At 31.5% G+C, this 27,381-nt stretch overlaps 1 protein-coding gene across 2 annotated transcripts; it reads left to right on the top strand.

The window, feature by feature from the left end:
* The first annotated feature begins 951 nt into the window (after positions 1 to 951).
* On the top strand, positions 952 to 27,381 carry LOC132943026 (amphiphysin). 2 transcript variants are annotated; one of them, XM_061011791.1, is made up of 9 exons: positions 952 to 1,393; positions 21,357 to 21,492; positions 21,709 to 21,899; positions 22,457 to 22,747; positions 22,961 to 23,082; positions 23,352 to 23,386; positions 24,157 to 24,450; positions 24,714 to 24,856; positions 25,531 to 27,381. In XM_061011791.1, exons 1-9 carry the CDS (start codon positions 1,283 to 1,285, stop codon positions 25,609 to 25,611), a joined length of 1,404 nt encoding a protein of 467 aa, XP_060867774.1. In that variant the 5' UTR covers positions 952 to 1,282; the 3' UTR covers positions 25,612 to 27,381. The 2 variants fall into 2 exon arrangements, with proteins under 2 accessions (XP_060867774.1, XP_060867775.1); XM_061011792.1 differs by lacking the exon at positions 24,157 to 24,450 and having other exon boundaries at positions 953 to 1,393.

Raw genomic sequence — 27,381 nt, 5'->3', positions numbered from 1 at the left:
CGGTATTAATTTATATCTTATAAGTTATTATTAGTTATTATCATTTAACAATAATGCCTAATGATATAGGTATACCTACCTAATACCTATACCTACTATTATTAAATACACCCATATGTGATGTTTTTGGAAAAAATTAGATAAACCTAACTTACCTATACCTTCATCCGTATAGATTTCTTCTCTTTGCTTGGTATATCTATACGAAAAATTAAAAACTACCGATTCATCAAAATTGATAGTATCAGTCATGAGCGTCATTGGGTGGTGGTGTGGTGTTGATCCGCTGGTGTTGAGTCCTCTTCACACAGGTTTTTTTTTTGTAGATTAAGTTTTGTTTGTACATTCAAATTTAGTTCATACTTAAATATTTGATGTGCCTACGCATTTATTTAGCAGATATCAATTATATAAATTATAATTTGAATACGGATTACCTTTATAAAGTATCTACTACCTATATAGTAGCTGTTGGTTCAATGCATGACGTTGGACCCACACACGTCTCGTTATGGCCTGTTTGGGTGTCAGTCGTCGATTAAAAAATAAAAAAATAAAAAATATATAAATGGGTATGAGTGTATGACGTATCTCATACCTACACCTACCTACCTACCTATTATTATAATTTTTTAGTCATTATTATTTTTATTATTGTTATAATATTATGTATTGTAATTCATAGGTAGGTATGTATATTATGTGACGGCGGCGAGAGCGTCTCCGCGGTGCTGCAGCACAATGCATTTCCCTTCCAGCGATTCGGTCTGTTTTTTCCGTCATTGTTATTTTTTACGGTTCCGTTTTCCATCGCTTTCCAGGGGGGGACGCGCACTGCACGGGGGGCACCAATCGCGGGCGGCGAAGAAACTCTGAGCGCGGTCCTCCGCTCCGCGCGCCGTGCCGATACGCGCTAATACACTATTCGGTCCGCGTCTGTTAGCAGTGTTGTGCCGTACGCGGGTGTTTCGTGGTTTCGTTGGTCGCGAAGATTTTTGGCATCCTCCGCATAAGTTATAGTTGTATGTGCGATAAATCGTACAACGCGCATTCAACAATTATTAGTTATTACTTTACAGAATCGTATCGGTAACGCGCGAAACATTCAAACGAACGACGTACCATTTTAGCGGTCGTTGGTACCTTCACTCGGTGAACGCGTTGCTACGTTCAGACCGGACGACGTTCGGCGGCTGTGTTGTTAGTGGCAGCAGCTGCTGACCCTGGCGGTCGGGCGGCGGTGATAACGCGGCGGCGACGACGGCGGTCACAACAATACGACATGAATCAGTTGTTGTGCATTGGTGACCCGAGTCAGAACGTCATGGCCGAGAGCAAGGGATCCCTTATCGCCAAATCCGTGTCCAAGCACGCCGGAAGAGCCAAAGAAAAGGTAAGACGATTTATTGATTCAAGTGTTTAATTGTTTGTTACAATTTACGTTTAAGGTGTTTTTTTTTTATTTCGTCGCTGTGTCGTAGGCGTTTGTTATATTAATGTTATTATTGCCATTCGTATAATATAAGGCATTGTGACTGTATAGTTACCGAAGACAATATAAAACAAACGATTTATCATCCATATTAATAATATTGCGTTATAATAAGTAATAACTACATCGTCCCGTCAATAATATTCCAATTTCGTCAGCGCATTCAGACGAATCGATTCCGTCGTGTTTCAAACGCATTGTAATGATTTTTATGCAATTGCGCCGACCAGATTCTTTATTGTTATTTTATTCGTTGGCCCGGTCGAATCCCGTTTATTTCAAAAAGACCGTCGTATGGAGTAATATTGTAGTTTTGCCTTTTTTTTAAGATCGTGATTTTTTTGAGGGGGGGGGGGACTCGAAGCCCATTGAATTCCAACTGAAAACAACCCCTCCGATAACGTTGTACGCGTATCGTCTGTTTGTTGGTCGGGGGCGTGGGGCAAAAGGGGTCGCGGGTCTTCATTGTTTGAATTTTTCCAGCGCCCTTTCCTGTCGAAATATCGCCTATATGGCTATATAGCTGACGGCGATATCTACACTTTCAGTCGCTTCCCGATTTCTTTTAATTTATAATATTACGTGCTTCGCACAAGTGTATCACGCAGGTATGTTAGTATATTAAATAAAACGTAAAAATACAACAAAAAAGTCTCACTGAAAATATTTATAATTCTTCGCCTACCTACGCGGTTTATTTGGTTAGGAGCTACATTCCTGCTGGAACGGTACCAATACGGCGTACTTATGTGTATATGATTATTGTAATTAGGTATTGACAACATACATTTAATCGAATTAAATACAACGTGCGGATTTAATACTATCGATTTTTCCCCATTTAATTCGTGCACCTTAAGTCGATTATCATAATTACATTTCCTCGTTATGTGCGTTGGCAGTACCAGACCTTATTCTAACGGGCGCCAGAACTCGAATCGGCCAGTGTAGGAAATACCAAAAGTGCAGTAAATGGTATAATATCTAATATCTATATAGTGTTATGTAACTATAACAAAATAATCATTTACATATTATATTTATTTAAATTTCAATACCTACCTATTATTACCTATATAATAATAGTATATTAATATTAAACATTTTCATAATTCCATATTTTAATACCTGCACGAGTAGAATATCAAAGCAATACGTCATAATATTATAGTTGTTGATCTTAAAAATCACACCCTCTACTCGCCGCATAAGACGCTCAGACCTAGTCACCCTGCAGATCAACATCCCTTTACTTTGGGTGATGGGGAAGAATCCTCAGATTGAGAGCTGATGTTGGGTACCATATGCTCAGTATATTATCGTACCCCTCCTCAAACATAATATTACCACGTGCGAGTAGATAGGCGTCGGTTAAGGGTTTATATTATACTGCAGCAGTAGTCTGGGGATTTGATTGTCGTGTAACACGGCCGGCGTACAGCTCTGAAGATTTCCGCGCGTTTTAAGAGCCGATTTGGCAGTTTATCACGATGGCAATAACCTTACAGCGGTTGTAGAGGTATATACATTGTCGGGAGATCCGGCGGCGCGGGGCGGGTGCGTGAAGAAGAAAATTCTTCAAGTCGAATGACCGTTTCGCTTTGGACTGTCCAAAATTTGGCGGCTGGCCAAAATGTATTTCTGAACCGTCTGGTTGACAGACCGTATAGTGCTGTGCACCAGAAACTGTGCACACAACGTCGCACGATAATGTCACCTCGAAAATCCTCGTAATTATCATTTTTTATTCTCCCTATCCTCCGGTCCCATATATTAATCCGCAGTTCCCTGCATTGAGTCATATACATTTAGGCACATATATGTACTCTGCGGAAGAGTTGGAAACATGAAAATGAAACGCATAACCGTACCTATTTATCCGAATTAAAAACTTTTTCTGCATTTATACGTATACTGAGCGCCATATCGATCTTTATTTTGCCTTATTTCCATCATTGTGCAGAATGTATACAAGTGTCAAGTGTGAAGTAACGGTTATAACTTTTTAATACAACTCATCGATCATGTTCTAAAATAATACCATCGGAAAGCGTACCTATTATAAATGGAAAATTGCTACTGTATATATTTTAATATAATATAGGCGATTATATTATTATGTACCTAATTCCATTTTATTACAATTAAATTACCTGCACGTTTCGTTAATAACATACAAAAGTTCTGTTTTTGGTTCTATCTTCTATGTGATCTACTCTGAAAGTGTATACAGCATAATGCGTAAAACGTATATTAATTGTTTTAATTACTATAATTCACGTACGTCTATGATTTTAAACTCATAAAACAACATATATTTGATATATATAGTAACATGATATTATTTCCAAGGTGAAAGTGTACTGTCTTAGAACAATGCATGTGAAAACAAACCTTACAATATTTTGCAAATCTTCTTCGAAATGTATTTTTTCAAGTGTTCCTCGAGTTAAATATTCAAGGAGAGGCATAACACAATAATTTATATAAGACGTACTTAACGGTATGTAAAGCACTTCACTTTAATATATTTAATCATTAATATAACTTGTGATATTGTTGATGTTTAAATGTACGAGTTATTTTAGGTATTTGTCATTAGGATAATTAACCTAATCAGATTAATACATTAACTAATGTTGTTATTTTGAATACTTTTCTAACACTATATAGGTAATTTCTATACAAATTTGAACCTTTTGTTTAGAATCGATTAATATACGTAAGATGGAAGTAATAAAATGTTAAATATAATAGCTATTTGTATTCGTATGAAGGTATTAAAGTTTTAAATTAGCCGTATATAATATAAATTATAAAACTAATAGAATTGTTTTTCTCCAATTATATTTTAACTAGCTGTATAACCCAGTTTCGCCCGGGAAAAAATGAACACATATAAAATATGGCAATGTATCGGTTTTAGTGTACCTACCTCAGTTCACGGGCATATATCGGCGACGTACTTGATACTTCGTTTTGTGAACTAATCCGCAATTGGGGGATTGGATTAATACTTGGTTTATTTGTGAACGTGGTTCAAAGTACCTACTTCAAACTAAACTTTCTTATATCTTTAAAATTCGCGATGTGTCTAAACTATACCAATTTAAAAAAAAAAATTTTCTTTAGCTAACGCTACATTATTTAAACAAGATAATCTTAGTGAATCAAAACAAAATTCATGCAAGGACCATCCTTTAGAAATCTATACGGGTTGAAAAACGGAGCTATAAATACTCCCCGAGTATTAAGGAATATGTGTACAAAATTTGGTGCTAATTGGTTCAGTAGTATCGAAGTCTATACTCTATAAGCCTCATCCAAACGTACATTATTTTTTTAAGTATGTTGATAGATTTTAAATCTGAACAATATTTAAGTAAACCATACATGAGAAGTTAATTAAGAGAAACTTGGCGAATGTTTATGTTATAATTAATTTAATTCTAATAATTTAAAAAAACATATAGGGTCTACCTCAACCGTTGCATTATTTATATTTTCCATCTATGAAATATGGTAATGACGGCAAATGATAATAACTGAAAACTTAAAGTGTGCCTAGTTAAAAATATTATATAGTATGAATATAAACAAATACTAAAACAATTCATTTTATATAGAAAATGTAATATTAGTTATTATTTAAAAACAAATTAGTGGTACCTATGTATTGAGTTTAAAGTGCCATTATTCATTAACCATAATTTATTACAGTATGCACTTAAAATAATGTCAAGGCTATTATAATTTACCCAAGTATACCCTTTAATATAACATCGAAGACTGAAGTGGCTGTTTGTAAAATATTATGTTTTTCACGATCGTGTACTTTACATATTTAGTAAAATTATTATCTCATTCTTTAAATTAATTAAATGAAAAACGTTATCTATTGGATTTTATCTTTTCGAATATACACTTGACCGCTATATGTGTCATATAGTGACCATGACCATCGAAACCGGCTATAGGTTGAATTCGAATACTGCATTAGTGTATTCAGTATTGCATTGAATTTTAATTGGGAAATAGACTACGAGAATAAAATACTAAATATTGACGTGTAATAGGCACACCAATGAATAAAATACTTAATATTTATGTACCTATCTAGTACGGTGAATGTTTCCATGCAGAGTTAAAAATTAAAAAATATGACTTATTGTTTGTATATATTATCCTTTTACCTGCAGATCAATACAGAGTGAAATAAGTTGTATTATATAGTAATCTCAACTTTTACGTTTTACACGCAGACTTTGATTTTATTGCTATTTGAGTTGACATATTATAATATAATAATATGTTTGATGTTTGTTCAATTTGTAGGTGCACATACTGTCTCAAGAGACGGTGTGACCTTGACATAATAAAAATGTGCAATTAAAAGTGCGGGGGAAACATGCACTTTTCTTAACTTTCTATTAAACGCGATCATTGTTATACATTATTGTTGTTCACGTAGTATTGTATATACGTATACAACATCGTGGTCCACGACTATAGGTCTTCATTTGTCGAAGACGTTTACTATAATATATATTTATCATGATATCTTATAACATTTAATAATTTGTAGGCAACCGTGCTATTATTCTAATATCGTGCACGTTTCAGCGACTATCGAGTGTAATATGTTTTGTAATAATTATTAATTCGACCGTAAAACTTAAAATAAAAAATTAGAACTAGGAATTACACGGATTTTTATTTTTTATTTTTACAACCGTTTAGTTACAATAATGTGTGTGGGGCGTGGGGGAGGTGTATATATATATATATATTTATAGTTTATACATAATATAATAATCAACGTCTATTATAGACTTGTAATACGCGTCGGCGTTCAAACGAAATACCTAATATTTAGGTAACCACCTAAATAATATAAAAAACACAAATAAAAACAGCATAATGTCGTAATTCTCTAACGGTACAATTTCCGTTTCGGAGTATCTTCTTTCGCGTATATAGTATATACCGTATACACTGTACAGTAAACAGGCATCTGGACGGTGGTTGTTTTATGGATTAATTGATTTATTATAATGGTTCATACACACCTACAACCCTGGCTATTTTAGCACACAGTAAATACGAAAACACAAATATTCTTATATTTATAATAATATGTGGTAGGTACCGGGTACATATTTAAAAATCGCGCAGCAGCTATGATATACCTTTAGTCGAGTTAGAATATTCCCAATATACAATAATGTTTGTAACTTCTCCCCTGAGCGTGTACAAAGAATTATTTAAAATACAATTTTTTCGATTTTCTGTGATTCGCCACATCAAGGTACAGTAGTAGTAGTAGTATGTAAATAAACGATGGTGGACCGGCGGGAAAGCAAAGCATAGGCAGTCCTCCCTCGGTTCGACGATTCTGATAAAAAAAAAGTAGTAGTAGTAATACTGTAATAGTAATAGTATAGTAGTAGTAGTGGTATAATACGCGTATACGTTGTAAGTCGTAACAGGAACTCCTCGTAAATATAGGTTCAGAAACCTCTAAATTACCCTATGGGTATTGGTCGGAAGAGAAACCGTCATCCGTCGGGCCACACCGCGGTCCTGGTGCCGCTCAGTGAGACAGGTTTTCTTTGCACACGCGCGTTCTCTATAAATGGCATTCCACGTCTTGTGCTTCGTGTCTATCAGCCGCCGCCGTTTCCCTGTTATCGTCGGCCAATCATCTCCCGCAATAAGTGGGTTATTCACGAAGACGAAACTTCCGTATGCAATATGATGATAAATGATAATATAACACACGCTTTGGATGGGGGCGGCGTGGATGAGCAGTGCGCAAACTATAAGAAAAGTGAAATTCGGCCCCGAGGTGCAGTCGATCGTATATTACTGTGACTCCGTGGTGTGGTTTTTCAAAATACAACGCGTGCATATTATTATATAGTATGTAAATGCGCGTGGTATTTGGTCATAACGTGGGCTGTGTTTTTTTTTTTGTTTATTGTTCATTGGTGCTTTATAAAATTAATTATAAAATATATTATTATGAAATTATGAGGTTTTTAGAAATTCGTCGTATACTTGTTTATGCAGTATTATATACATTTTAAAATGACAATATTTTTAAGTTTTTGTATATTGTTTGCAATTCCAGTTGTCCAGATATAACCTATCTTTTGTTTTGTTTAGATTCACCCATTAATCATTATAATATGAACTAAAACCCAGTTTGTGTCAGCTGTTTGTAGTAATCTGAAATGGGTTTAATTTATTACTCATTTATACAGTATCCACTATTCATACAAATATAATGTACCTAAATATATTTATACATAACGTGTATATAACTATAACTATATATTATATAACTATCGCGATGTGTAGCTTTTCACATATACTTAGTATAATAGGTATTTATGATTTAAATTTGTTCGAGATATCTAGGTTTTATATAACATTATTATTATACGATTGTGTATGAGTACGTAGGTATATTGATGAATTGTGTGCCTCTCACTGCAGCAGAATTATTACTTGTAAGATAAATCGTTAACACTATGCAAACACGATGCAGTTGACTGCAACGACACACTATCGAATCCACATTTCTATGAAGGTGACGTCGTATATTAAGCGGGGGTTCGAAACTTAACATCGTGAATTGTGACGCAGTTTTTACAACTTTATATTTACTACTAAACAGACTGCGTTTTATCGTTTTTCCTCGAGTAATCACTATTCTATATAACATATACATATACCTACCAGCTATTACACTATACCTATATCTTCCATTCCGGTTTAAAATAATAAGTGGGGTTAATTACTGCTCTAAAAATATAAATGAGTTCGCGTAAATTATTTACTACAATATAGCATATATTATTATATACTACTTTAAATGGTTTTTTTTAATATATGTAACTTTGTTTCGTTTACAATTTATAATTTAAATAGCAATTATTCCATATTATAGTAATGTGTGGTTTACTTTTTTAGTTATGCAACTCTGTAATTTGTATAGTCTTTCGAAATGAAAAAATATTCGTATTTCAAAAATATTGTGCGCTTATGGCCCAAGGTCATTTTACCGTTTTCTTCTCAAGACCGGTATACGTTTGTCGTTCGACAAATATAATTTAAATTAAGATACTTGTGAGTTGTGATACTACTCGGAAATTCCTGAACTACTATAATGTATGGTGCTAATATTTACTACCTACTTGGCTTAAAAATAAAGCAGTATTCTCAAAATGTTTGAATACTGTGTCAAAGTGAATTTTAAGAACTCAGTCAAACATTTTCAGAGCGTGGGAAATTTCCACAAATTGTTATTTTTTACCTACCGGTATATACTGTGGATGCAACTATATAAAATTGTAACATTATTTAGAATTCGTGTCAGTGGGTGAAAGTTCAGACAGTCATTGACCCTGGAGTAACAACTGTTTATTCTTTCTACAAATAAACTATTAATACTATATATAGTAAATTGTAGTACCTATAAATCATATATTTTGCTTTTTTGTGAATCGTTTTTAGATACAAGTTTAAATTGCAATTATAAGGCGTGTTTCGTATGTTTTTAATTAAATTATGATAGTTGAAAAAACGTATAAAAACTACCAAGGTCATTTACTTCTAAAAACAACAACTCATTATAATAGTCGTAGTAATTTCTTCGAACTTCAAGATAACATTTTGATACAATATATTTTCATTATTACTTTCTTTTTATCATAAAATATCTATGTAAGTAGGTATGTACTATGTACTACAATATTATATATTATGTTTTCATTTTTTTTACAAGAATTTATCTAGAAACTTAAAAACTTTGTTGGGTGTATCGTGTATGTCTAAATCTATTGACGCTAATAATTTATTGATAATAATATTATTTTAATTCCTTTTTTTGCTGAATCGTTTTGGCTTCGCAGTATGTATGTTTGGTTAAAAGAAATATACCATGTATGTTGATAACCCAAAACTATAGACTGAAATTCCATAGTACTCAATTGTTAGTAGAATATATATTATGGTGATTGGTGAACCCTCACAAAATCCAAAAACCTATTAAAACGTTCGTGTTAACTTTATATATTATCAAGATTGAATGATTCATCAAAATTTGCATGCATTTTTAGCTTGAAACCTTGTATTAAAATTTTTTCGTGAAATGATTGATGTTATTAGATTAAATTATTATATTAATTTGTCGTTATAAAACATAAAGTAATAAATAGCTAATATACAATTGTTTTAACTTCATAAAATATTTTTATTACTTTTTATGCCAATAAATTATAATTTATAACTTTTATAAGCTACATATTATTTAATAACTGTATGAAGTATATAATAAATCAAATTATATTAATAGAAAAAATAATACAAATTATAAAGAAGGTACTAACTTCTAAGCGCAAATACATATAATAATATGTATATTTAATAATTATTTTTATTATTTTTACCTACATACTATTCTAATTTGATTTAAACGCCATAATGATTATATTTTCTTATTGCCATTATAATAGATTTGTATGCTTCATTATATAAAAATAAATCTTAAGTACCTATATAAATGCATGTTTATAGAGAAGTATTCTACCAAAAAAAAAAAAATTAAATAATTTTGTTAGAATTTGTATAGCTAGATTTTTGCAATATCCGCAATAAAAGTATACCTGGATATCTATATGCCGTTACAATACTATCAAATGGTTTAATATAGAATAAATAATAATGTGACTCACTTGTAATTTATGCATTATAATTTTTTTCGTATAACAATATTATATTACCGTATATTCCTGGCGCCTAACGAATTCAACAATAATACGTTGCTTATTAATTATTATTAATCAGTAAGCACATTACTGACATATAAAGGTTATCTATAATTATTGGTATTTGATCAAAACAGAAGCTATTACGTTTACGTATAGCGATCGATAGCCGATAGGGTTTAACCGTTATTCGAAAATTCCGTTTGCACAAAACCGAGTTTGTGTACTGTTTTTTAACTGGCGCAAGACTACTTGATTATGTCTTATGTAATATTATGTTCATGGTAATATACTGTCTCGTAATTGTTACTATTTGAGTTGGTATAATATACGTACTATATGTAGACAAGTACATGCGTCTGCCGTTTAGAAAACTCGGCACACATACAAAAAATATGACGTTAGACTTGAGATGAGCTAAGAAAACTATACGGTGGACAGTGTTTTTTTTTTCATTAATTTTTATTCAACGTAATCGGTACAACGCGCGGGTGAAAAACCTCATAGAGCTAATATTTCCTAAACCAAGTGTCCTGACTTCATACACTTTTGGCATCTCTTTGCGTTACAGACAGCCAAAAATAAAAAGTCGATTCGTAGAACTTTTTTTTAAACTCATAGTGCGTATGTAAATGTATATATTATGTGTATATAAATATATTTGTATACGGGGATATTATATTAACACGCACACACACACTTATATAAGTATTTTTTCCAAGTAAATTGTATAATATGAGAGTTGTAACGATTTAATTTTACGGGTTCTCTTATATGGACTGGGTTTTTCGAATTTAACATCTTATTTTATCAATTCAAATGTGCAGACATTTTGCCTGTCTCATAAATAATGCGTTGTAGGTACGGAGAAAATTACATTTTTAAAAATTATAACACGACGTGTGTCTGCAGTTACCAGATAATATTGTATTATTGCGAACTCGCGACGACCAGTGTATTTATTTTTCCGCCCCATTTCTCTACGGATGCGTGCAATGTAATTTGCAAGTACATCCGATTTTCAACGGTTGCGTTAAAAAAATTTACGGATAGTGTACGGCCGTACGGGTGGCACATATAGATATACACCTATATAATAATAATAATCCAGTCAACGACCTCACAATATTATGCTATAGGATTTTGCAGCCCGCGTCCACAATAATATTTCTAACGGATGCCTTATCGTCGGCCGTACGTGAGAGGTCTAACCACCTGCTCATTTTGCGCGTCAAACCGAACGCATTGGAAATGTATGACACTATTTCGATGACGACCGGCGCGTAACAGTTATATCCAGCCGAATCGACGCCATTATATTATATTATTATATTGTTATTATATGAAACGTGGTGCTCGGGTGTTATTGTATTATATTATGTATACCACCATAGCCTATATAGGAATTATTCTCGTATGGTACTTTTATATATTATACCACAGGACGTATATAATATAAAATTATATATAGATACTTATGCTCATTACTTTTTATATTTACAATACGATTCGAACGGATAACCGTTTAAAAAAAAATACACGAAACTGATGGGCTATTTCAAATTGTCTATAATACTCTATAATGTTATATACGATTTAACCGCACGGGTGTTTTTCTATCAGTCTTATATAATGTATAAACAGTAAATACTAAAATACCTGTATACATATTATTTGGCTAGTGGCTACCACCTACCTCATAGGTTAGGTACCTGCAGACTATTATAGTCGTTCGCTGTTTTTCACGTTCGTCAATATAATACAGTATTGTGAGGTCATTGTAGGTATATATAATATGTATTATAATATCCACTCGTACACAAAAGGCACACCTCCATTTCATGTAAATATATATATATTTTAGTACAGGTACCTATGCGCCTACCTACATACGTTGTTCCATCAAGGACGAAACCTACACGCATATTTCATATTTCGTTGTTTTTTATTTTGGTTGCTTCGTTGTATACCTATCGTGTGCAGTGCACACGCAGAATATTCGTTTGACGCATTGAAACCACTTAAGCCCGATCGAAACCGTTTACGTATATTATTTTAATGTATTTATAGGCATTAGGCATTATAATTTATATTATAATAAGAGTGATCTGCACACGTATTTCCTAACTCTGTTGTACATCCGTTTTCCGAAAACTACGCCAAGTTGTCAAACGTGGACATATGCGAGGAGCACGTGTGGACGGATGTCACGTGGGTGAATCATCCCATATGCAGTAGTTAAAGAAGTTATTATATTGAAACTAGTTTTTAGTTTTTCTTTCGAAGTCCTTAAAAGGTGATGAGGTAAATTCTTGGTGCGCGCTTGGCGTCAGGGCGTGTCCGGACGTATACTTGTGTACGACTGTCATTAGACTGCATATAGTATTAACACGTAATTGTTGATAATATGCAATTTTGTTATCGCTATTCGCTTTAATTTGTTCAATGTTTTTCAATCAAAATCTAATAGAATTTTTATACCTATAAAACACTAAATGTTTTTTATTTAATTTAGTTTTAGTATTTGGTATTAGAAGAAAGAAAAATGCAGTACTAATTTTTTTTTACCACGGAAAATATTTAATAATATGAGTTTTGTATGTATGACACGCCATTGTGTTGACTGTCGATAACGTTGATAGGATAAAATATTAACCTCATAAGTTATAATTTTAATGTATACCGTAGTATACCTAATTCTTGTACATTTAGTTTCATTGCCTTTACTCACTGTTTAAAAAATATAATTTTCGTGTCAATATGACATAGATACGACATGTATAACTAATATATTATATAGGTTCATTATACATTCATAATAATTTGTATAATGTATAGTGTATACAGTAAACATAGTAAATCGTTTCAATACTATTTTTTTTTTTATAACTATTAGTGTAAATAACATAAAATACAAGATATCTCAAATCACACTTTACTGCAGTCATTGTTATTAACCAAACAACATGAATTATTATGAACTGGGAAATATGTATATCGCCTATACGTACTCGATGTGCCATTATATTATGTTTATGCATATAGAGTGTAAATGGTTTTTTGTGAGTTATATTTGTATTTTTAAGTCCAATACATGGTTAAGGCTAACGCAGGTATTTGCGAAAATTGTCATTCCGAAAGCGCTCAATGGTCATTAATAAACGAGATAAAATAGCGGTGAACATTTTTTAAAAAAATTTCTAAAATTTGTCCGTTGAAAACACTACTGCGATTCCCTTCGCGCGTGTGTTTATAGATACTCGGTGCCACTAATATAAATATATTATATATATATATACAAGCTGCAGCTTTACTGCGGGATGAGAATATATTATGCTTATACACATCATCACGACGAGAGGGGCTCCTCGGCGCGCGCGTGGCCTATAGTTATTTTGGGTGCACAGAGACGTAATGGCAGTCGGCAGAATGGTATGTCCAGCGGACACCGGTCTAAATTTAATCTTCCCTGGTCGTCCGACTGGCTGTGCACAGTTATATAGTAACGTCGTGCACTGTCAATATTAGCCTGTGTTAAATTTCCCCGTTTCCTGCATAAAAAATGTCGCGCGCGCACACGTATCTACAGGGTAAAAATTGCGTAAACGTATAATATTAATATATAACCGTACAATATAGGAACGGCGGGTAGGTTCTACAAATGGTGAGCAAATTAAAATCGCAAGTATTACTTTGGCCCGGTGGATTCGTGATGATTCGAAGATATAACGTTCATCACAATTGGACATATTTATTGCTGCAGATATCGAATATCAAATTATACATTATTATGTAGCTCGCTCCTAATAGATATCCTAGCAGATCTTAATATACTATATATGTATAGTTATAAGCGTATGATTGTGATTTGATTGTATATATGAGTCTATAATATACAATATTATATTGTATAGCTGTTCGAAAAAAAACACCAATGGTAATACTAAAGTCTAAAACTAAACGCGAATACGACGCATTTCGTTCGAATTTTGACGTCCATTATTGTAACGATGTTGGTCACAAGTTGTACAGCTTAGTAGTACAACAGTGGTGTACTGGTGTTTAATAATTACACGCTTGCGATCGATGCCCACATTCTATATACCTACGTTAAAAATAATATATAATTTGTATAGATAAATATAGGTACCTATATGACTATTCTAGTTATGATGTACATTAACTGCTACGCCGGAACATGTGAATACAATTAACTATATAAAATTACTTATTATTAATTAATGTGTTATACTGTATACCTATACTTACAGATTATTACGTAACGATAGTTTAGCTAACGAATTTAGTCATAAAATAATACCTTTGCGTTTCCATCAGAAAAAAATCAAACAAACGAAACGTAATTGTCATACACACAGTTGATAATAAATACCCTAAATAAGTACCTTTCAAGATAACTTTTTTATGTAAAATTTAATTTCAGTTTTTTTTATTCTTTATTAGTTATTACCGATGTTTTTTCTTTGATTGAGTGCTTACTGTAAGACGTAGGTAAGCAGTGTATTTTGTTATTATTAAACATCACAAATTATTCCTCGATATAATATATGAAAATTGTTTCACTTATATACTGCAAATCATGATTTAATGCGTAAATGATCTGGTAAAAAAACAATTAATCAAAACAAATGTACGGATAGTTCTCACCCAGCGAATAAGTTATATAAGCTTTATACAAGCAACGTGGCAAGGTGCGTGTAAGGTATAATACTAACTATGTGTTTAGTACCTATAAATTATTTTACAAATTGTGCAATAGGAATGTAATTATTTCAAACACTAATCACTATATTAAATACATAAATTATTATTCTACCATCTTAGGCCTTAGCTTATGTTTTCTATAATGGTATCGCTTCACCAATGTTTACAGACAAACAATAAGATGCGCAAATAGATACTATGTAATGGCTACTATAATACTCGTGTTGTGTTTCTGTATACACGAACTTCATAAACAACTAATAAATATCAATTATTTTGACGTCCATTTCAAAAAGAGGACGCACTTTTACAAACAGGATTATCTCGTTAACAAATACTAAATGGTTCTTTCCGCGTATATAGTAGCACTACTGTAGATTCGACCGCAACGTTTCCTTTGTCGTCCAATGCATCTCAAATTATAATAATTAAAAATTGTTATACGAATTCCACAGTGAATCATCAATTGTAGTCTGTATTTGATATTATATACGCCGATGATGCGTGTTGCGTGAATTATGCATATTTTTTGGCGCAATTTGAATAATAGGCCGAGTGAAAGAGATTGCGGGTTTAGCCCAAAAAACCAATTCCCCACACACACCCCCCCCCCCAAAAAAAAAATCAATTTTTGACATTTATAATTCTCTTAAAATGATTTTTATAATGTTGTAACTATTTGTTAATATCTATAAATTGGTCCATTTTTTTGTCTGTAATTTTATCTTCGTGGCCCTTAGCAGCTCACCATGCAGGAAATAAACACTAAATTGTACGCACCAAGGCAATTCATACAAATTTTAAAATTATATATTTTGGATTTTTTTATTGTAGAAGTATTATGTATATTATGATTATTACTATTTATTAATATGTTAATTTTTAGACTTAATATTATGTTTTTATACCTATTAATATTATTTAAGATTATGTGTTGTATACTCGTATAATAGGTATAATAATATTTCTGATAATAGGGAACAAACATTGATAGGGGAGTGTGGTTATGCAAATTTGTTTGCCTTTTAATATGTAAGCTTTATATTTAAAATAATATCTAAAACTTTACTTATCTCCGCCTACGAGTGGAATACAATATTATAATATTATCATTGTTACTTATATTATCGAATATCCTTCAAGTGTCGGTTTATGTTAACATGATCCCGACGCTCGTTTTACACCTATATACAATATCTCGAATTGTGTTTATACCTACAATAAGTAGTTTCGAGTGAACACTTTTAAATGTAGGTATATGAGTGTCGCCTGAAATCAATAATTGCTAATGTAGTACGTTTATAGGTACATACGCGGGCAAATGATATAGTCTTGCATTCTCGCGTGGTTAGATCGCAATATCGTTTGATACAATATATTATTATTATTATTATTATTATTGGAGCGTTATCGGCGGTATTTAAATACGCCGACGAATACGCCTTCACGACTCGTAATCATAATATTTATAATAATTATTTACATAATATTATGTCGGCATGTCGTATTAACGCGTCGTCCGTCTATATAAGGTTTTTATTTTTATTAGAGGCATGTGTTTTATTTTACTCCAGGACCGTTGGACTGGAACACTTCTCGTATCACGTCGGTCCCCCCGTCGATCATGCTTCATGTATTATGTTATTATACTCTGGGGTCCGATCGGTGGCGTGCGGCGGTGTGGTGTGGTATTACACAATGTCATTTTGTGTGTGTTTTTGAAAATTCGTTTCTACATAATATTATTAATTCGTTTTAAAACAACGTTGATCCAACACGTCTGCGTTGTATAATAATAATTGAGAGTCCTACGCGCGCGGTCGTCTGTTTGCGTATAAAAAAAACCCACGTTTGGCTGAAAAAAAAATAGAAACGAACGTAGGCGCCCGAAAAAAATTGTGCCAGATATTACGGGTAGGATGAGATACGGGCCTGATACACGACGCGTGGACAAATATTGTAATAATTTATCGCTTAGGAACTAAACTTAATATTTAAAGCATCGTATAGTCGTTGCCGTGAGTGAAAGTCGGTCGTACGGTATTCATATTTTACATATTATTATATATAGGTGTACCTATAGAATACTAGTACCTACTAGTTGTGTGTGTGTGCACTGTGTGTATACAATACAAGAAAGTACCCATATATACTATATCGGACGACCCAATATACATCATATATGTGATTCTTATTTATTTATCATACAGGGTGATTCACCAAGCATGCTCGATGATCATCCCCATTTTATACTCTATTAACTATATAATATGTGCATTTATTCAAATCCTAACGCATGGAATTCGTATAAGTACTATAATACGATATTTTAAAGAGGCGAACTATTTTATGCCATTGAGTGTCTTCGTATTCCAAAACTATGTCTTGTAATTTTTTTATATTTAATAGATTTTAATTTTACTATCGTTTTATGTTTTAATAGACATTTATGGTATATCTAGGTTATAACTTATATCATAAATGTATAACTATTAGAACCTTTACATATATCATTTATATTTTATATGTTTATTTGAATTTGAATTTCGGTTTATAAAAAATGTCAAAAAAATTCTTCCTAGAATAATTTTTATTCAGATAAACTATATCTATTCAACTGATTAAAATTATCATAAAAGAAAATTGTATCTCCATTATTAGATACTCTTAAATTTTTTTTTTTAAATTTAAAATATCCAAATGAAAGGATTAAATGGGGTTGAAAATGTTTGATGAATCACCCTGTATGTTTACATTCCACTCAGTTGCACTAATAAAAACAAAAAAGCACACGTTTTTTAATCGTCGACACACTCGTTACAATAATATATAACGTATTGATGTTTATAGTGCTTTAAACTTTTAACACATTCAAATTAATTATCTCAAATTGTGTTTAGCTCTGAGTAAAATGAGTAATGACAATACATAACGAGGCGTGTGGTCTATAATAATATTTCAGTAGGTATATTATAATATATATTGTATATCATTTTCATGTCAGTTGTTTCAAACGCGAATTGCGCAGGCCACGTTCGCGCGTGTGCATCATGCGGAAACCGCGAGTGGTTTTTCGTTTCGTAGCGCCTTTTCGTTTCTCGTTTACGATAATAATATTCTATAATACTAAAATAATATAGGTATACAATAATATTATATTATTGTTCATTAGATACATATAGGTACAATTCGTGTTGTATAATCGTATATTGGCCGAGCACTGCGCAACTAGACGAATACAATGTCGGTGCCGCTAAGATTGCGGACAACTTACCAACTACAAGACACTATAAAATTATATTTGTATATATTATGCATTCTTTGTATATAATATTTTATATTATATTACACACAAGTGTCACATACAGTCATACAGATAGGTGTTGTAGTTAATGATAATATCGTGTATTCCAATATCTATAGAATACTAGAAAGTTGCTAGAGTGATAATATACTTTCAGAAAACGACAATACAATTCTTATTTTAAACCATTTTAAAATAAAAATTGCAATGTAAGAATATTATTTTACTTGGCAGAATAACCTTTAAAAATATAATTCAGGGGTGGCCAAACGGTTGATCTTGGATGATTTCTAAGTAATAGAATTTATTCATTATTACATTTGTCATTTAGTAGATAGGTACAGTTACTAAATACATATATTTCGGATTAACCCGTTAGTGTAAAATGGCATTTTCTCACATGAAAGGTATAAAAGCTGAGTAGGTTAGGTTTAGACTTTAGCACAGCGTCTTCGCTTGGCCATGATATGCAACGACACGCTTCTACATCAACAGTATAATATTAATTCGTTTTAAAATTATTTAGAAATTTAATGTGAAACACTCATTTTAGATAATTTAACACTTTAATTTTATAATTAATATTAAATAATTTTTTTGCATTAGTCGAACCTAAAAGAAAAAATATACCCTCAGTAGATCTTAATCAAAAAACGTTTTGCCACTCCTGTAATATATGGTACAAACAAATTTTTCCCTGGGAAAAGGCAATTCTGCCATTTTAACTACTTCCTCATTATTGAACCGATGATAAAACACGTATGCACATTCACTGCTTAATAGTTAATACCTAGCTTTCATACATAACATAATCAAATCTATCAGTTCCATTTTTATCTAATTTTTTAGTAAGTTCTTGTTTTCGTGTTTACGAGGTTATAGGTTATAGATTTTAGGAATTAATATTTTATAATGTGTGTAATGTGTATACAATCTAGGTTTTTATGTTTATTTTTGTTGATGCATTATACGCTGAAGCTGATTTCATGCATGCGTTCTGTATAATATCAATTATTGTATATTATACAGGATATAGGTATAGCGTGTATCTAGAAAGTTTGAAAACACTGCAGTGTGTATGTAGTAGTTTTATGTATGATGCATATTATTTTAACGTGCTACAATTAATTTAATTAAACTAATTCTATACCGTAATGCTGTTATTATAGTAGTGTTATCACTTATCATTTATCGTTACCTAAAATATATAATCGTTGTATTTATTATCATAATGTAATGTGATCCCAGGGGCGTTTCACTTTTGTTAACTGGCATACCGGATGTGTTATGTGTATAATGTACTTACATATTATATAGTACGCGGGATTAGTGTAGGTACAATATTCATTTTAATCCACTAGATTTTCAATAAAAAAATCACAACCTATAATAAATTAATCATTCGTGTTTTAAAATACTAACGAAACGAATAATCGTTAGAACTGGCTTGCTTAAACACCCCGAAAAAAACTCAAATAACGTCCCTGCAGAAATATCCCCATGCAATGCATATATAGGGTTTCCACAAATTCTACAAACTCTTTTCATATACTTACATAAGTACCGCTAAATGTATATATATATTATATAGTACCTAGGTATAAAAAAAGATATTAATATTTTAATGGTATACACTTTATTCCTCAATCGTTGTAAACGTGCAACCATTAAGTAGGTATAGTAAAAATAAAAATCGTTGGTGGTCAAACGAATTTATGTATTATTGTGTGACTTTCATTGATTTTATGTATAGTATATGTGCGAATTGAATCAATTTTAAACTTTACTACCGAACATTTACTTTTTTTTTTTATCTCATTAGACTAAAATACATACAAATATTATTTGATTTTTAAAATATCTATTATTTGAGTATAAGTTTAATTATATTTGTGTAACTCTGTACTATTATTTTGTATCATTGGTTTCGTAATTGTAACTCATTAGTTTACTGAACATGTTGATAATATATAGGCAATTATATATTTCGTATACTCGTACTAAATACTTTATCCAATTAAAAACAAATCGTATCTCTACAATATACACTACAACATATTTATAGTTATGATATTGATTATTTTGAATGAATACTTTAATTAATTTTTCCATTAATAATTATATGTATAATATATAATTATTATTTTTCGGTTTAATACTTTTGATTTTTAAACACTCGAGTTTGTCTGTACAGTAAAATAATTAAACACTCAATAAAAACACGAAATCTAATTTTATATAGTTAAACTTCAATAAACACCACTATGCCGTATGTGCATTCAAGTATAAATTATGTAAATACTACATGTCATTGTGTTAACATATTGTGTTTATATTGGATTTATAAACTAATAATTTTGAAATCAGACAGTAAATATATTTAACTAGTTTAATTACATTTAAAATTTAATTTTTCCCTTCTGTCAATCAGTGTTAAAATTGTTTACATCTTAACTGTCTATTATCTGATTTACTGTTGCCAGGTTTATGAATGAACTAAAAAATAGTTAAATATGCAAAAACATACTCCTAATATTCTAAAAATGTAAAAGTATATAAACTTAATTAATTTTGAATAAAAATAAGAAATATATTAATACTTACTTTTACAAAATATTTAAATAAAACTTCGTTTAATTACGTTTGTTGTTATTGTTTTTATACAATTGTATTATTCATAGTACCTACATACCTATATTATATATTTAACTTTTGTTATCTATTAAAAGATAACATTCAAACATCAAAAGCAATTAGTAATATTTTCCATTGGAATTTTTATTCACCGATAACCGTTATCACTGACTACGAAAGTTAAAAAAAATTTGTCTGGATTTCAGAAAAATGTATGTTTATACACTACCTTGTACCTATAGTATAGTGAATACTGAATAGTGGTATATTTTGGCTGACTTGTATGAAAACACACACAATTAATGTATACCTACAATTTACCGCCCTGGTTATTATTACTATATTAGTGACGATATTGTTTCAATTTATTCATAACATAATTAATCCATGTATATAATATTAATCTTTTGTTTGTATGTTCTTATAGTTTCTTCAAAACTTGGGAAAAGTCGATCGGACTGAAGATGAAATTTTTAACGAGCACTTACAAAATTTTTCAAAACAGCAAAATTCGGCGAATAAATTACAAAAAGAATTTAACAACTATATTCGATGTGTCAGAGGTATGTTGGCACAATTATAAACATTAATTTAGTACCTATATACATTTTGTAGTGGTTTCTTTGGCTTCATCGAAGGCTCGACCAATCGATGACCTTAATATTTCCTGCGTACCGGCGCCCACTCATTGTTATTAGTTTTTATGCGTATATATCAGATCAATAGACAATGATAGATACCTAGATATTTATGATTTCGTGTTTTGAATTATGATTTAGCCGTGCAAGTGGCGAGTAAAAGTCTGATGGACACGTTGAACGAGATGTACGAAAGCCAATGGGTTGGACACGATCACATGTGTACTGATTCGAACAATTTGGACATGTTGTGGAGCGATTACACTCACAAATTAGCCGATCAAGTGCTCATACCGTTGAACACGTACCAAGCCCAGTTCGCCGAAACACGGGTAAGCAATCAGTAATTACTGATAATATTACTCGTTTTAGAACCGTGTGATAAAAGACTTTCCTGCGTAATATCGGGTTCTATATAGTATATTATATCATATACCTCCCATAATATTATAGCTGCACCCGAGTACACTAATTTAATTCAAATTTTTATTGACAATTCAAAACATTTCCCAACTGTGGATAGTCTAATAAAACAGCCATAATAAAAAATATTTTGTTTCGTAGTTAACCTGACGAAACAAAATATACTTTCAAGTTTCAATTAAACATTCAAATATAGTAATTGTATATTAATAATTTTTAAAATATTGTAAAAAGTTTATACTTTGGTGAAAATGTGTATGTTAAAAAATGTATGTACCTACTTGAAAAAAAAGTATATTGTACTTATGCAAATTTTTTATACGGGCAAACAGTGAACTAGTTATCATAATTAACTCGGGAATCGGGATGCAACTATAGCAACCTGTGTAAACCCGGGACCTAATTAGTATAGCCACTCATATCTCTCTCATGTTTTATCAATACACGAGTATTTTTGGTTTATTAGAAAAAAATTGACAAACGAAACAGAAAACTAGTCGACTACGACAGCCAGAGGCACAGTAATCAATTGGCCAACAACAACGGCGTCGCGGGTGGAGCCGGAAAGAAAAAAGACGAAGCGAAAATGATGAAAGCCAAAGAACAGTTCGATGAAGTCAAGCGAAAGTTCGACATAATCAACACAGAGCTGCACGACGAGTTGCCTGCTTTGTACAACTCTAGGGTGCTGTTTTTGATTACAAACCTGCAACCATACTTCGCTGCCGAACAATTATTTCACAACGAATCGTCTAAAGTACGTTTTCTATGTACTTAAAAAACTTATTTATTTATTGTTCTGCTTAGTTTTACTACATGCTGCAATAAGGATATGCAATATTATGGATATGTCCTTAAACTTGGTTATTGCGTTATAATTAATTTTTAATATTTAAGTTTATTTTATTTTATAACGCCGTACTTACTCATTTGTAATAATATTTAATTTTCGGTTCGCGCGTTTCGTCAGGTGTTTTCCGAAATGGAATCAATCGTCGACAAATTGGCCACGGATTATCAACACCAGTCCAAGATGCTGAACTACTTCTACAAAACTCCCTCAAACAACGTCGCCAACAACATTCAATCTGCGTAAGTATACATGCCTGAATATTAAAATATATAAATATTATGCGTAGTATACTGAAGATACCTATAGTGTGCACCGTGCTGTACCGCATGGGTGGCCTGAGTAATACGTGCCCCCCACTGCGTCAAGCACGCCTCTGAATTGTAGCACCTATAGTTGTATATGTATTGTGTGTAATGTGTACATACTGTTTAATTTGTATACCTATGTAAACAATAAACTAATTCCAATATAATAACATTAAACTAATTTTTTGTTTCATTTCATGTAGATCACAGTCGCCGGTGTCTCCGATATCCATGAACGGTAATTATAATATCTACTATCTAAAAATTATTTTCTCGTTTTTAGCTTTCGTATACAGTTTATAATATTAAGTAGTAGCTATATTGCATTATTGAATTAATTATAATAATAATATCCATAGGCGTAAATGTAATGTCTTTTTTAAAAAATTTTTATTCGATTACTTGTTTAACTATTATTAGGTACTATTTAATGGACTAAATCTATAACCACATGAATTTTATAATACCTATCATAATATTTTTTCAAATAATTTATTTTTAGTTAACGTCAAAATATATATATTATATATATACATATAATAATTCTCTTAACAGTGAAAACTCTTACAAAAATTTGAATTTTTGCAAACATTTTATTTGTTAAAATATGTATGTACATTATAAATCATATACTTATAATATACTTTATTTTTTCATCCTTGTTTGTTCTAATATCTTGATTTTCAAATCACAACCTAAATTTTTAATTGCATAGTCTAAAGTAGAAATTGTAGAATATTTTTGTGAAAAAATGTTGTTGTTAAAAAATATGTCGTTATAATATTGAACTAAATACTAATATATAAGTATAGTTCTTAATTAATAAGCATTCCAAGTTTGGTCGAGCCAGTATCCTGCATATTATGTTCGGTGCTTAAGTACCCATTTAATAATTTTAACCAATTTGCGCCTATGATATTCTTAATAGACTATAATTATACATTATGCCGTGTACCGTTTGTTTAACTCATGATTTCGTGTGAAAACTAAACCGTGTGTGTAATGTAGAAGAAGACGTTGCGAAATCCCCGCCCTCGTCACCCGCATCCCCTCAAAACACGGCATTCGTAAGTAGTAGCAAACCACCGTCATCGCAGCCCGACAGCAACATCAACGAAGTGTCGTCAGTGGCATCGAAAACGCCGTTAGAAGACGAATCAGCGTCGTCGTCTTCATCGCCACCGCCGCCGCAGCAGCAGCCTTTGGTCAACGGCAAGAGCGGCTCATCGCCGGTAAACGGCGTCGCCCCAGTCAGGCACGAGAACGGTACCAACAAAAACATCGAAATCGACATACCTCCAGGTACCGCAGAGTGGTTTTGAATAATATTATACCTATAATATGTCCTATACGACTTGACTTCGCGACGTTTTCGTTAAATTTGTTTGATAACCGCTTGATTAATCGATATAATACCATAGCCGTCCAAAATGGCGCCACTCCGAACCGATCGGTTCAAAAAAACCACTGCGTGGCGTATTACACGTCCTTGTACTGTTTTTTCTCCTCCGATCAACGCGAAGACGGTATAGTTTTGTATGTTTATAATTTTCCGTTTTCTGCAGGGGCGACTACGGACAATTTGCCTCCGGGAGTGCTGTACAGAGTGGTGGCGACTTACAAGTACGATGCCGAAGACTCGGACGAGCTGTCGTTTGAGAAGGGTGAAATCATCAGCGTAGTACCCTACGACGATCCAGAAACTCAGGTGGGTAATTTACCAGGTTCAAATTGAACTACGTTCGTTGACACCATACCGACACACTGTCTGTTTATGGCTGTCGTTAAATACCATTATAATATATTATTATACTACTATTTTGCAAAGCTGGGCAAGTCAGTCATATTTTTTTTACTTGTTAAATCCCTCGTTATAAAACGCCAATAACAAAATTAGAGTTATATGTTAGGTATATCAGAAATTTAATTTAAATCATAAGTTAGTTGAGATGAATAATAATGATAAATTTGTTCAGACTAACTATTTTAGATAATATTGACCCCAAATTATGTACTATATAATCACGATTCACAATAAACATTTGAAGTTCAAAATTCACCAGAATTATATACTGTGCCCGGGCGCAAAGGGATTGGGGGCGCTAATATTATGTTGTGCCCCGGCTCACATAATTTGTAGATCCAGTACTGATTATATAGTATGTAGGATGTTGTGATTACTGATATACTGAAAATAACTATTTTGTCTTTTTCATTTTTAATGCCTCAAGATAAAATAATTCACAGTTTTATACTATTAAATTAAGTTAGAAAGCTATCAAAAAAATTAACTTTCTGACTATCGCGTGCCTAGTTTTGGAGTTATTGTGTAAGAGAAAAGTGAATAACGACTTTTTTTGTTTTTCCTTTTTGAATATGTAGGAGGAGGGCTGGTTGATTGGTGTTAAAGACAACACAGGAGAGAAGAAAATGTTCCCCGCCAATTTCACCAGACCTTTGTGAGTGCCGCACTGTCGTAAGCGCAAGGAGATCACGACAAGACCTAGAATCCTGAAGTACAGTTTTTGGATGTTTGTGATTCTATTTTATGTTTTTATGTCTTTGTATATCTATACAAATGAGATTTGAAGTCGGTTTTTGCCCGACAGTCACGAAACGCGCTGCAACGACTAGTTCTTATGACAACATTATTTTATAAACTAAATACCGCCCTTAAGTTTTTGAATATTTATTTTTTTTATGCTCCGTGTGCGTCAAGTTTAGAAAATATTATCAACAATTATCTGTGCTGATAATAACATGAATTTGACTGATTGAGAAATCGTTACGAATTTAATAGGTTCATTCTAAATTTAATTTTTAGTGTGATTATATTGAACCTTGAAAATATACTCATTAATCAATTAATGTGTATCAAGTGCCTTTAAATTTTTATACTAAATAATGTTTACACCTTTGTGAGGTAATTAATTTTTTTTTGTGCCATTTCAAAGCATATTAAAGCTACTATTTGGCTACTATATTTAATCTTACTCTTACAATTATTCAGCTATGGTACCTTTTACCTTAAATGTATAACCGTATAATAACTACATTTTGCTCGTATTATGCGTTTACTACTTTTATTTTTTATGTGTTGTTATATTGTTGTATTTGTGTGTTAAATGTTTTTTTCTACTTTTAGTGAGTGATTTGTAAAGGTTCAATCATTTTAGTTTACATTTCAAATATTTACCCCGTCCCTTATACCCGCTCTGATAGTCAATAAAATGTAAATAATTTTAGTTTAGACCATAAATTATTATTGTCTAGGTAATATCTGTATTTTTTATTATTTAAATTAACTTTGATAGATACTAAATTTATTATATAAACCAATGTATTATTTAGATGTATATTTATTTTGTCCTTAATGTTTTGCTTTAGGCATTTTAACATTTGAGATTCAGTATTGCTATTAAAAAAAAATATATATATATATCATTTTATATATTAACAAAAATAATTACTGAAATCAGTAGTTTTATATTAGATGGATTTCGCTTATTGTGTATTTAAATACTGTTCTTTATCCTTGAAAACAACCAATAAGAATACTATTGCATTTATTTATTTTTTGTATTGACTTTGGATCATTGATTTATTTTTAAATGCCTCTCAACCAAATAACATTGGCATTATTAATATACTATATAGTTATGTTTTATAAATGCAGTTTGTTGGGGGGAGGGGGGATGTAAGTGGCAGTAAGTCATTGCCATGGTCAGATAAGGGATGCCCGAGATGGATGATTTTCCATCAGTTTTTTTTATACATTAAATAATGGATAATTATAAATTAAAAAGAAAAATTAGACCTTCTATTTGTTTTATTTCAGCATGATTCAATAATTCGCTAATTCAGTTTTGGATGTTAAACTTTTTTGTCTGTATTTCTAAAATTTTGTGCAAGAATAGAAAATAATATATAATATCAAATTAAAAACGGACAAATTTAATTACTGTGATCAAATCTGCTTTAATAAGTGAGCCATAATGTTTTAAATTATGGTGCATCGACGTTTTATTGATTTTGGTTCTATTTAATGGAGCTTATATTTTACATGTAATGAAAGGAGTGGTTTATTCACTGTAATTCTACCTAACGGTATTTTCTATGATTATACACAAATGTCAAAACATAAATAATTGGATATTATTATTTACTATTGTTGACAAATTATCCACAAATCTAAATTCATTAGCATTTTATTGTTTATTTTTTTATGACTAA

This window comes from Metopolophium dirhodum, chromosome 4, assembly GCF_019925205.1.
Source record: "Metopolophium dirhodum isolate CAU chromosome 4, ASM1992520v1, whole genome shotgun sequence".
Classification (NCBI taxonomy): domain Eukaryota; kingdom Metazoa; phylum Arthropoda; class Insecta; order Hemiptera; family Aphididae; genus Metopolophium; species Metopolophium dirhodum.
This window is presented reverse-complemented; position numbering and strand designations above follow the sequence as displayed.

Coding starts and splice junctions, on each gene's coding strand:
- LOC132943026 (XM_061011791.1), top strand. CDS start 1,283: ATGAATCAGTTGTTGTGCATTGGTGACCCGAGTCAGAACGTCATGGCC. Junction 23,083..23,351: donor GCCAACAACATTCAATCTGC/GTAAGTATACAT, acceptor CATTTCATGTAG/ATCACAGTCGCCGGTGTCTC. Junction 23,387..24,156: donor GTCTCCGATATCCATGAACG/GTAATTATAATA, acceptor TGTGTAATGTAG/AAGAAGACGTTGCGAAATCC.